The 12734-nt window shown below is 58.1% G+C and overlaps 2 protein-coding genes across 6 annotated transcripts in view; one reads left to right on the forward strand and one right to left on the reverse strand.

Annotated features, from left to right (window-relative positions):
- The first annotated feature begins 510 nt into the window (after window positions 1-510).
- DERL3 (derlin 3) lies at window positions 511-4828 on the forward strand. 2 transcript variants are annotated; one of them, XM_074391111.1, is made up of 7 exons: window positions 511-737; window positions 855-920; window positions 994-1067; window positions 1184-1277; window positions 1757-1952; window positions 2482-2572; window positions 4495-4828. In XM_074391111.1, the coding sequence occupies exons 1-7, from the start codon at window positions 645-647 to the stop codon at window positions 4616-4618; spliced, it is 738 nt and encodes a 245-aa protein (XP_074247212.1). In that variant the 5' UTR covers window positions 511-644; the 3' UTR covers window positions 4619-4828. The 2 variants fall into 2 exon arrangements, with proteins under 2 accessions (XP_074247212.1, XP_003938571.1); XM_003938522.3 differs by having other exon boundaries at window positions 519-737; window positions 2675-4602.
- A 19-nt stretch (window positions 4829-4847) lies between these two features.
- The window catches only part of SMARCB1 (SWI/SNF related BAF chromatin remodeling complex subunit B1), a 40063-nt gene continuing 32176 nt past the window's right edge, over window positions 4848-12734 (reverse strand). For all 4 annotated transcript variants that reach the window (XM_039462345.2, XM_010349221.3, XM_039462344.2 and 1 more), the window contains exons 8-9: window positions 5639-5770; window positions 4848-5202 (exon numbers count right to left, since the gene is read on the reverse strand). In XM_039462345.2, the coding sequence (XP_039318279.1) occupies window positions 5163-5202; window positions 5639-5770 (172 nt within the window). In that variant the 3' untranslated portion in view covers window positions 4848-5162. The remainder of the gene's footprint in view (window positions 5203-5638; window positions 5771-12734) is intronic.

The raw sequence follows: 12734 nt of genomic DNA on the forward strand, positions 1-12734 counted from the left end.
GAGTCCAGCCTCTCCTTCCGTGGGCACCCGGGAAGACCCCTGACAGGAGCCGGCACATTTGAGTGGGGACTTGGACGTTCGGGAAGGTTTGGACACGTACCCGAACGCCTCCCTGCTGTGGGTTAGGTGGGCCCGTCCTGGGTTCGCAGCAAGGAGAACGTGGAGGCTAGGTCGTTAGCGAGCTGGAGGCGGGCCAGCACTGTCAGGGCCGCCCCACTCCCTGCCCCGCCCCCGCCGCCACACCCACCCCTTCCGGTTTTGAATCGCCTGCTCCGGTCTTTGCGCCACCAACCCTACGATCTTAGCCCTGCCCCCGGGGTGTCGTGGATCCTCACTATTGGTCCTCTCCTAAAAAGCCGCGAAGTGACCAATTCCTGATTGGCCACACGTTCTCCCGCGCCGCTACCGCAGCCACAACAACCGCCACGTGCTCAATCTTGGCGCCTGCCCATTGGCCACCAGCCTCTACCCGCCCACCCTCCCTTTCCGCCCCTAACTTCCCTCTTCCTCCTTCCATTGGCTCAAGGGCTCTCTTTTCAGACTGGGGCGCGCAGCGTCTTGGACGCGGATTGGCCGAAGGCGGGGCCGGGAGGCGGGTTAAAGAGCGGGTTGCCGGCCAGACCACGCGTGCTTGAGAAGGTTCAATGGCGTGGCAGGGACTGGCGGCCGAGTTCCTGCAGGTGCCGGCGGTGACGCGGGCCTACACCGCAGCCTGCGTCCTCACCACCGCTGCGGTGGTAAGCGGGCCGGGCGGACCGGACGGCGCCCTAGTTACAGCCTCTGGTGGGGGGTGAGGGTCGCCATGGTTACAGCGTGGCTCCCGGGCAGCTCATGACCGGCCCCTGGTTCCACAGCAACTGGAGCTCCTCAGCCCCTTCCAACTCTACTTCAACCCGCACCTCGTGTTTCGGAAGTTCCAGGTGAGGCCGCCCCGCGCCGCGCACCTGCGGACTCAGCCCGCCCACCCCGCACCTGACCGCCCGTCCCCCGCAGGTTTGGAGGCTCGTGACCAACTTCCTCTTCTTCGGGCCCCTGGGATTCAGCTTCTTCTTCAACATGCTCTTCGTGTATCCTGCGCCCCGCGGACACGGGCTGGGTGGAGGGCAGGCCCGCCGGGCTGGGAGAGGCCGGGGCGGGGAAACTGAGGCCCCACCTGGTGGCACTTCCTATACTGACGTCGTAGGTTCCGCTACTGCCGCATGCTGGAAGAGGGCTCCTTCCGTGGCCGCACGGCCGACTTTGTCTTCATGTTTCTCTTCGGAGGGGTCCTTATGACCGTATCCTTCCCGCGGGCTCTGGAGCCTCGAGGTTTCGGCCTGTGTGGGTCCTGGGGCCTGACATGAACAGCCATGCCAGGGACAGAGTTTCTCTCTCCAGCTCAGTATGTGTTCAGGGTCCACGGTGTGCTCAGCTGCGGGAGCCAGGGCTAGATCTTCAGTGCTGTATGCAAAATACAAGGCGATGCACAGACGAGCCAGGTGGGGTGACAGCCACTGGCTGAGCTCTGAATGTGAGCAGCCGGAGAAACTGGGGCAGGGACAGGCAGTGGTTGGGCCCTAGGATGAGGCTGTAGGTGTGCAGGGCAGATCCCGTGGGACCTGAAGCCTGCAGAGTGTCGCCTTTATTGGGCAGGCTCGTCTTGATGACGGAATGGCACATAGGGGCAATGAGGAAGGAATTCCAGAGGCTTAGGAAATCAGAGGGGACCCTGGGCATGGGCTGAGGCCTGCACTGGAGCACCTTGACTCTGGCCCAGCTGCTGGGACTCCTGGGTAGCCTGTTCTTCCTGGGCCAGGCCCTCGTGGCCATGCTGGTGTACGTGTGGAGCCGCCGCAGCCCTCGGGTGAGGGTCAACTTCTTTGGCCTGGTCACTTTCCAGGCACCGTTCCTGCCTTGGGCACTCATGGGCTTCTCGCTGCTGCTGGGCAACTCCATCCTCGTGGACCTGCTGGGTGAGCCTCCCTGTACATCCAGTGCGCCCCAGGCTGGCCACTCCCCTCAGGACACACTGCTTATGCCCTGGGGTCCTCTCCCATCTGTGCTGGACCTCTCCTCACAGCTGAACCTCGCATCTGCCTCCCTGCCCCATCTTCTTGCCCTCGCAGCTGCTGTGCTCTTCAAACAGCCCACAGGATTTGCATCTTCAGGGCTGACCTGCTGAAGACTGCCTGGTCCTGATGGGGGTGGGGATGGGCGGGTCACGGCTCCTGCCCCGTGGCTCCCACTCCGCCACCATTCTCGAGCCCTCCCTCCCCTGGGTCCTGACTGTTTCTGGGCCCTTTAAGCTTGTCCTTCAGGGCCAACCCTGGCCGGCCCTGGGCTGGCACTCTGCAAGACTTTGGGGCATTCATGCTCTGGGGTCTGCAGGGCCTATGGGCCTGACAGGGCCTCCAGGCTGTGGATGGGGGCCCAGGGCAGGCTCTGCTCGTCTAGGACTCTGGGCTGTGGAGCGTGACCCCACAGTCCATGGCTGTCTCACAGGGATTGCCGTGGGCCACATCTACTACTTCCTGGAGGATGTCTTCCCCAACCAGCCTGGAGGCAAGAGGCTCCTGCTGACCCCTGGTTTCCTGTGAGTGTTGAGAGCCCTCCCTCCCTCTCCCCGCCCTCAGATGGCTCCCCCACCCATGGGGACCTCTGCTGGCCTCTGCTCAGCATAGGCTCCTCCCCACAGAAAGCTGCTCCTGGATGCCCCTGCGGAAGACCCCAATTACCTGCCCCTCCCTGAGGAACAGCCGGGACCCCACCTGCCACCCCCACAGCAGTGACCCCACCCAGGGCCAGGCCTAAGAGACTTCTGGCAGCTTCTATCCTACCTGTGACCCCTACTTGGGGCAGAAAACCCACCCTAAAGGCTGGGCCCATTCAAGGACCCACCCGAATAAACAGAATGACCTGCAGCCTCTTGGCTCATGGCACTGGTTCCCCACCTCGCCCGGCCACATCCTACTATGCCTCCCCGTCCTCACTCAGTGTGGCCTCTCAGCCCAACTGTAGGTGGTGGGATAGGAGTACCCATGGTTGCCCGGCAGAGCTTTGAGCTCACAGGTGACGGGCTCATGGTTCTCCTTCTGGCCCAACCAGGGCCTTGGGCAAGTCCTGCCCACCACAGGCCTCTGTTCCCTGCCGGTCAGTGGGCAAGTTCACCAGATTTTGGCTGCCAGGGCCAGGACAGGCCTCTCCTAGGTTGTGCCGAGCCAGCCTACAGGTGTCCCTGCCCATGGTGCCTTCAGGCTGATGCTGATCTAGCCTCTCCTGTCCCTCATCAGCCACCTGACAGGTGGGCCTATGCCTCATTTTTCATCTGGTAACACCAAGGCCCCAGAGTCAGGTGCAGAGGAGGGCCAGGACTGGGTCTTCTGCCCCTTCTATGACCCCAGAGCCTTGACCTTTGCACCTTAGCAGAGTCTTGAGACTGGGTGAGGCAGGGACTTCTGGAAGGTTCTGTTCCTGCCCTTTTTAGCTGAGGACCCGTGGGAGCCTTATCCAAACCCTGCAGCTCACTTTTCTCTTCTGACCTGGCAGCTTCCCTGTTACTCTAGGCCTGTCCGTATGGTTTGTGTCTGGATGCTCAGTGGCATGGGGGCTCCTCCAGCTACAGGTCATCATTTTTGTGGTAACAACACTGTTCTGTTGAGTCTGCCCTTCATGTTGTAGCCAGACCTTGTGGAGCAGCAGCTGACTCTGTGGCGGTGTGAGGTGGCGGTCAGGGGTGAGGGCCCAGCCTCCCAGGCACCTCCCAGCCAGGTGGGCCTGCCTGACCTGTGGGCTGAAGCCACCAAGGTTCCTTCCATCCCACCAGTTGTGGGGACACAGGGCTGCTTCACCCTTTCATTAACAAGGTTCCTGCCCCATGGACGAAAAGAATAAATACCTCAGCAATGAAACCTGTTCCTGTCCATGGAAGATACCCCTTTGTTCAAGGGCCTTCCAGGAAGGCCCAGCTGTCCCTTGCTGGGGCCTCTTGGGAGTTCCATTCTTTGATGGAAGGCAGAGGCCCTGAGTGCAAACTCCCTGGGAAGAGTCCCATGCTAAGGCTTGCTCAAAGGAGCCCCCATCTCACCTACACCCCAGTGACCAAGAACCCCAATCCCTAATCGGAGCTCTGTTTCTGCCCCACATCGAGCCCTACCCCACTTCCAGGGAGCACAGCAGTCTCTGACCCTAGCCCTGCCCTGGCAACAGGGGACCTGCCAACAGCTGAGGCGGCCTGTGCTGGGGTCTGTGCCCATTCTCTTCAGTAAGGCTGGGGCTTCGAGCCAGTCTGCTGCCCTCCTAGATCTTACGTCCATTTTAAAGAATGGGGACACCTCCATATTACAGATGAGAACAGAGGGGACACGAACTCCTTGTAGACAGAGCTGACACCAGGCCATAGCGCCTGCTGGGGTGGGGAAAGGGCCCCAGTTGATCTTGCTATGGGCACCACTGGAGCTGGAACAGCCCTCCTGCACCCAGGCTGGCGACAGCCCAGCAGTGCCCACAAAGGACCAGGCCTTCCACCGGGGGACTCCAGAACAGCAAGGCCCCAGCTGGCAGCAGCCTGATCATCTGGACACAGCAGAAGAGCTCACGGCTCCTTCCTGAGGCCAAGCAAGGGGAGCAGGGCTGTTGCTGAAAGGCAGGGAGCCCCACAGCCACTCTTCTCAGCTCTCTGGGTCTGGAAGAACAGGCTGAGACGACTGAGGTGCTACCAGGAGCCCCATTCACCACCACCCCCTACCTGGGAATCTGAGGCAGAGGAGAGTGAGGCCTGCCTGCCAGCCTGTTCACATGCCACCTTTGTCCCTCCAGGCCCCAGCCCCGCTCCTGGCTCTCATTATTTTTATGCTAAAACTTTGAAGAAATTGAACATGACCTGTTGACTTTTATTTAAAAACTGTAACTAGCCCTGCCTGGGGCTCCTATACAAAAACAAAACACAACCCAAAATCACGTTTCTTCCTGACCCCAGAGACTGGGGACGGGTTGGGGGACAGGACTGGGGCTCAGCAAATGGAATGTGTGCCGGAGAAGGCCACCTGGAAGCCCCCACTCCACCCCCGCCCCAATCCTCAGGATGGTGCTGGGCTGTCCCCTCGCCTCTGTCCTTGCCAGAAGATGGAGGAGAGGTGGCCCGGTCTTCTGAGATGCTCGGTGGGAGCCACGTGCTGACGGGCTGGTTACCAGGCCGGGGCCGTGTTGGCGAGACGCCTCATCCGCCTGGAGAAGGAGTTGGGGAGGGCAGTCAGCAGGGCCAGCTTCCAGCCGGACACTGCCCTTCCTAAGGCTCCCCAGGGCAGCCAGGTGTGTGGGGGTGGGCACAGAGGCAGGATGTGGGCCCCCAGCAGGGTTGGACCCGGCCTTCTCTCAGCCTCACCTGTCTGCTGCTCTGACCCTGCCCATCACTCCAGGGACCCTGAAGCCTGCATCTGGGCTGTGGTCAGATCCAGCCTGAGGAATTGCGTTTATTCCCTTCAGGGAAACATACCCTGGGGCCTGGATGGGGCCTCATCACCCAGGAGCCTGCCTGCCTCTAGCAACACTAGAGGTACCCACTCTTCCAGAGACCATGGGAGACTGGGAAAGGCAATGGCCCTGTCCCTGCCGGGAAAGCCAGGTGACTATGGGCAGAGCCGGACCACAGCGCCAGGGGTACCTCGTGTTCCTGTCCTGGTCGCGGATCTTCTTCTCCATCTCAGCATCTGTCAGAGTCTCCAGCAGCGGGCACCACTGGTCTGCATCGCCCGTGTTCCGGATGGCAATCTCCACCGTGGGCAGAGGGTTCTCACTACAGGGAGGGGAGGCAGTGAGAGGAGTCACTTTTCCAGCTATAGATGAAGGGTCCTCAGAAAGCTCTGGCCAGGGGACTCTGGCGCCTGTCTGTGCCCTGCTTCTCCCAGCAGCACTGCTGGCACCCAGGAATGCTCCTGTCACCTGAACCTCAAGGGAGCTGCCGGAGGTGCCAGGCCGTCCCCAGAACAGTGCTGCCACGGTGACATCATGGGCTTCCCTTCAAAGTGAACTTTCAGGAGGCCCTCTGTGCCCAGCATCTCTCCGTCTCTGAGATGGGGGAGGGGCCACTGGCTGTGGCAGTCCTCCTTGACAGGACAGCACAGGCTGGGCCACACTGATGCCCCTGGGCCTCGGTCAGGAGGACTGTCTGCTCCACCCAGTGTCCAGAGCTAGGGCCCACTGATTAGGGAAAAGGGATGGATGGCAAATGGGAGCCAAAGAGCCTCCCCGAAGTCCCCAGTGCCCCACTGCTGAGGCCACTGCACAGCCTGCTCCTGCTTGTTCCACACACTCACACCTCAGCCCACCTCCCGACCAAACCAACCCCCTGAGAGGCTGCTGTGTGCCTAGGGTCAGACAGCTGGCTGGCAGGGAGCTGGACTGAAGCCATATCCCTGGACCACACTCCGCCCTGGCTCTCACAAAGACCACCCAACTCTGCCCCCAGGTACCCTCCTCTTGCCAAGAGGACACAGTGGAGGAAGGGGGCAGCATGGGCAGAGGCTACACAGACATGGGGTGGGCGCAGGAGCGCTGGAGGAGGGGGGCTGGCTGTCATCTCTCTGGGCCTTGATTTGCAAGTCAGTGTGACAGGATGCTAAGGAGACCACAGCTGTGGGTGCCACAGGGCCCATGTGCTTCCCACGTGCGCTGGCTCCTGTCACTCCCACCTGAGAGAGAACAGCTTTGGCTGCTGACAGTGTTTCCTGGTTGAGTGACACCAAACCCCCGGCCTGGCAGAAAGCCTCAGCGTTGAGGTCCTAAGCACGACTCTCCTGCTTCCCCTCCCCTCACGTGGCCCTTGCCTTTCTCCTCCACTTGGGTACCTCACTTGGCTCTCTGTAGGCTCAGTTCCCTGGGAGAAGGTCACCCTGCTCTCCCTCAGCCTGCGGCCCTGCAAAACACCGTGAGCTCAGAGGAGCAAGGGCAGGCTGGGCTCAGGGGAGGTGCCAGGCAGACACTGACAGAATGAGAGGACAGGTCCCTGCAGACCTCATCTGGAATATGGAAACATTTACTGCTGTGAAAGGCTGTTGAAGGATGTTACTAAAGCAGTCAACACACATCCATTGAGGGAGCTTTCTAGGGGTCAGGGACCTTCTCACAGACTCCCTGTAGCTGGTGCTCGAGGTTGTGGGACCGGTCAGCTGCAGAGGTCAGCCTGCACAGCCCCGACTCCCCACACCCACACCAGTGCACACACACCCAGCACCAGTAGCCTCAAGCCCTTTCCAGGCTCAGTGCTGCTCTCCTCAGCCTGGCGTCTCAGGGACTGTAAGCACGCAGGGCACTGGCTGTGGCTGGCTCTCCCTGCAGCAGGCCTGACCCTCACAGCTGAAGCTCAGAACACCAGTTCCAGGCCCATGAGGCCCAGAAGCTCGAGCTCATGCTGGTGATGCAGAGGCCAGGGCCAGAGGCAGTGCTGGCACCCCACCCCTGTGGCCCTCCGGGGCTGACCCATCGTCAGCAGCTCCTGACAGCTGTTCCTCAGCCAGCACCGGGTGGTTTAGCAAGCTAGGGACTGCTGCAGCCTCAAACCCCAAACCTCATCCCTCACTGTGGGGGCTCCCAGCAGCCTTCCTTGGAAGGCAGACATGAAAGGCACCAAGCCCCACACCGAGGGAAGCAAAACATGTTTTCCTCTTAACTTAAACAAGAGCTGGCGAGTGAGTCCCAGAGGCCCCTTTGTTTACCTCCCCTTGGCTCCAGGAAGATTCCACTCCAGTGGGTTTGTTCTAAAATAAGAACTGTTCGAACCAACCATGTAAGAATGGGCCTGGAGCCAGGACTAGCCTGCCTTGGGTTTTGGGGACATGTGGGCAGGGAGATGCCGCCCTGAGTTCCAAAGGGTGTTGGGGGCTCTGGGAGCCACCCTGCTCCTGCTCCCCACTCCTCCCAGCGAATTCTGATTCATGGGCTTCAAGGCCACCAGGGACTCTAGACCTTCCTACCACCCAAAGTGTCCAGGTGTGGACAAAGATACCCAGGCAGGGCATGGTCATGTCTGAGGTGACAGAGGAAGCCAGGACTGATGCCAGTTGAGTATCTTGAAGTTTACTTTCTTTTTTCTTTCTTTCTTTTTTTTTTTTTTGAGATGGAGTCTTGCTCCGTCACCAGGCTAGAGTGCAGTGGTGCGATCTCAGCTCACTGCAACCTCCGTCTCCCAGGATCAAGTGTTCCCCTGCCTCAGCCTCCTGAGTAACTGAGACTACAGGCGCGTGCCACCACACCTGGCTAATTTTTTTTTATTTTAGTAGAGATGGGGTTTCACTATGGCCAGACTGGTCTCTGTCTCCTGACCTCGTGATCCTCCCGTCTCCCAAAGTGCTGGGATTGCAGGCTTGAATCACCACACCCGGCGATGTTTACCGTCAATGTGATCTCACTTTGAAAGTGAGATCTGCCCACAGCCATTCAACCAGAAAGGGGAGATGCCAAAACTTGGTGTCGTCTTATGTTTGCAATCAACACCTCCGAGGCTACCAGGAGCCTCAACTGATTTCTACAAGGGTGCCAAGTCCACTCAATGGAGAAAGAGCAGTTTTCAACATGGTGCTGGGACAACATGACTCTGGATTGACAATGGATTCTTAGATACGAAACCAAAAGCACTAGCGACAAACTAAAAAAAAAACTTGGACTGCATTAAAATGAAAACTTTTGTGCTTCCAAGGGCACTATCAAGAAAGTGAAAAGGCAATCCCCCAAATAGGAGAAAATATCTGCAAATCATATATCTGATGAGGGACCTGTAGCTTGAATATATAAAGAACAGTTACAACTCAACAATAAAAAGACAACCCAATTAAGACACTGACAAAGCACTTGCTCCAAAGATAAACAGCCAGAAATATATGCAAAGATGCCCAATATCATCAGTCATCAGAAAAATGCAAATCCAGCCAGGCATGGTGGCTCACACCTGTGATACCAGTACTTTGGGAGGCCAAGGTGAGTGGATCACAAGGTCCGAAGTTCGAGACCAGCCTGGCCAATATGGTGAAACCCCATCTCTATTAGAAAAATTAGCTGGGCTTGGTGGTGGATGCCTGTAGTCCCTGCTACTTGGGAGGCTGAAGCAGGAGAATCACTTGAACCCAGGAGGCGTAGGTTGCAGTGAGCTAAGATTGTGCCACTGCATTTCACCCTGGGTGACAAAGGGAGACTCTGTCTCAAAAAAAAAAAAAAAAAAAAAAAAAAAAAAAGACCACATATTAGGTTCCATTTCTATGAAGTACCCAGAAGAGGCAAATCTACAGACAGAAAGTGGATGAGTGAATGCTTCGGGCTGAGAGGTGGCATGGAGCGTCCTTTTGAGGTGATGAAAAAGTCCTAATATTGACAGTGGTGATACTTACACAGCTCTGTGACTATATCAGAAACTGCTGAACTATATACTTTACATATGTGAATTGTATGGTTTATTAATTATATTGCAATAAAGCTGTTAAAAAATAAATAAAACCTGGCATCAGGCCAGGGCTGGCGGGCAGAGCTTACAGAGGAACCTCTGAGGTTCATACTTAATCAGCCCAATGTATCCCTGGCATCCTCCAAATTCCTGACGCTGTGCCATCAGAGGGACACTGCCTGTCTGTCCCTCACAAAGGCCCAGCTGCCAAGCTCCCTGACCCTTAGTCTCTCTTCATCCCCACCCTGTACGTGTAGGGCTGCTGGTGTGCAGAGCCCCCCGAGGCAGACGCCCTGCCTGATCCACAGGCCATGCAGAAACGGGCAGGCCCCACCTTCCTTCTCGAGCACCTGCCTGTCCCTGGCCTCCTCTGGGTCCCTCCTATTCGCTGCAGTCCCCCGTCAGCACCTGCCCTGGCTACCCTCACCCCAGGTTCTATGCCCCCCATTGCCCTTCCTCATGCCCACAGCCTCCAATGCTTTCTGTGGCGAAGGCACACTGATGGCCATGCACATGAACCTGTCTCCTCTGCCAGACAGGGCACTGTCTCCTCTCGTTGCTGGCCAGGAACACAGGGTTGGCCCAGGGGAGGTGCCAGTAACTTTACAGGATCAGCTCTCCTCAGAGGCTCTGCCTAGCCCAGCCTCCTTCCCCGTAAGCCCTGTCTTCCTCCTGTCACTGGCCCGCCATCCCATTCCACTTGCTCTGGGACGTCTGTGTCACTCTGGTCCCAGTCTGTCCTCTAGGAGCCTCGGGCTTCTGAGTCGTTTGTCACACGCCCTTGTTTCCCCTTCATGCTTGTCTCCTGTCTGTCCCACTGCCCAAGGGAGCAGCCTATTCTCTCCCCTGGTTCCCCTGACATGTGGGCATAGTGGCCTTGAGCACACATGTCCCATGGCCAGCAGCTCGCCACTGTACTGTGGATCCAACATCCCCATTGCAGAGGAGGGTACGGCAGCCAGGCACTGGGCTCTGGCTGGGAGAGATGGAGGCACTGGCTCTTGGGTAATCAAGAGTGCTTCCATCATGGGTGACCTAAGCCTATAGCTGAAAACCCTTCTTGGGAAGTCATGTGACACAGCCGCTGCCAAGCTTTGTGCGTGGCACAGAGACCAGGCCAGGACTCCTGGTCGAGCTCTCTGTGGGCTGACTGGCCCCTGGCCCTGGGGACTGAGTGGCCGATCATTTCCCCAGGCAGGACTGACACTGGTCTCCCTGGGGACAGAGTTAAAAAAAAAAGTCCCTCCTAAGATCCCATGGGGTGGGGTGGTGCAGTGGGGGAACGTGGGTTGGAGTTGGGGATGAGCCAGCGCATCCCTAAGGTCATGTCCTATCCTTGCGGCTGTCTTCTAGTGTGGGGGGTGGGAAGACACACGCAGCCCTCCTAATGCTAAGAGGTCACTCAGGACACTTCCCAGGTCCCCAGACCCCTCCCACCTGGCTGCTGTGATGGGGACGTGTGCTCCCCTGGTCTCAGCACGGTGGCCTTGCCTTTAACCTCAAAGATTTGAAACCTGCACACTCAGCATAAGAGACAGAAGGGGGCAGGGTCTGTGATGTCCCCAAGTGCCACAACTGTAATTCTTTAGGTGGTCACTAATATAAAGAGGGCATCTGCCTAGAAGTCCTGATCCGCCACCACCAGGGACTCCCCAGGGGACCTGCTCTGAAGCTCTGAAGCTACTCTGCAAACTGCAGAGGGCCCGGAGCCTGGCAAGGAATCTGCGCTCAGGTCACCTTCGGTTCAGAGCAGGAGGCATGGTGCTGCGGTGGCTGAAAGAAAATGCTTCGAGGACCCGTCAAGAGGCCCTGGGGAATTCAGCTCCTGAGCCTGCCCTGTGGGCACTGTCAGCGCCTGCAGGGCTGGGTGAGGGTCAGCACCGTCAGGGCCTGGATGCTTGAAGCCCAGAATGAGGGTTCTGACTGGATCGGCCTCTGTGGGAGGAGGTGCTCAGTGTCGATGTGCGCAACATCACTGTCTCCCGGGACCTCAGAGTCAACTCTGGTGGAGTGAGGCCACCCGAGACTGGCTCTCCGGCCATAGGGCTTGGCTCCATGCAGGGTGAATGGACATTACAGCTGCACTCCCAGGCGGCACCCGGAGGGAACAGAGAGGCATAAGACACCAGCCCCCCAGCCTCCTCTCAGGGCTGCCCTATCTGTGAAGCAGAACCATGTGATTGGCAGGGCTGCTGGGGGCAGGTCACAGGATCTCAGCACCGCTGGTGCTCAGGCAGGGGCTCAGATGTTTCCCAGGCCCAGGGCCCTCGAGCCTCGTGGGTGGCTCTCATTCCTTCTTCCTTTCTCAGATTTACGGGAAGTCGTAGAAAGCTGTCTCTTGGGATGTCTGGGAAAACAAGTTAGACACAAACCTAACAAGCTCCATTAACTGTCACGGCCTTGCAGAAGAGACCTTCCTATTTGCTCCTCATTGTGGCATTTTAAGCTGTCATCCCTGAGTGGTGACTGCAGATGTGGATGATGATAGTCTGATGAGCGGACTAAATCTGAACATCCTGTTTTGATGTAGGGATACTTGCCGCACCCCCAACCCAACACAGAGGACAGGGTTAGAAACCACGGGGCTCCCCAGTCCTGGAGTCCTGCTGAGCTAGGAGAGCTCAACTTTGCTTTTGTTTTGTTTTTTTGGAGACAGGGTCTCGCCCTGTTACCCAGGATGGAGTGCAGTGGCATGATCTTGGCTCACCGAAGCCTCGACCTCCTGAGCTCAGGCGATCCCACCTCAGCCTCCTGAGTAGCTGACACTACAGGGGTGTGCCAACATGCCTGGCTCATTCTGGTATTTTTTGTAGAGATGGGGTCTCGCCATGTTCCCCAGGCTGGTCTTAAACTCCTGGGTTCTGGCGATCCACCTCAGCTCCCCAAAGTGCTGGGATTGCAGGTGTGAGCCACCGCACTGGGCCTTGACCTCACTTTTAACTCTGAGTCCTGCCTCCTACCAGGAACAGGAGGGCCTCCCCTGGGTCCATCCCCATCCCTTGCACAGAGGACACTGAACTGGAATGTTCTGTCTGCACCTCCACCATCTCAGCCAGCCCGAATGCTACAGGCAGGGATCAAGGTGACCTGTCTCTATCTTCCAGCGCAGCCAGGATGGGGTCCAGTCCAGCATGGTACTCATCAAATGCTCTCTGACTGACCGAAGGCAGAGACACTGCAGTAGGGAGGAGCTGCTAGGGGACCCCTGACTCCCCAGAGCTGGGGCGGGTCTTTGTGTTTAAGATAGAATTCAAGTTCAACAGATGAAGAACCCTGGGCAGGGGCCATCCTGACCAAGTAACAGTCTAGGCAAGAGCAGAGAGAGAGG

Source organism: Saimiri boliviensis, chromosome 21 (assembly GCF_048565385.1).
Source record: "Saimiri boliviensis isolate mSaiBol1 chromosome 21, mSaiBol1.pri, whole genome shotgun sequence".
In the NCBI taxonomy this organism is placed as follows: Eukaryota; Metazoa; Chordata; class Mammalia; order Primates; family Cebidae; genus Saimiri; species Saimiri boliviensis.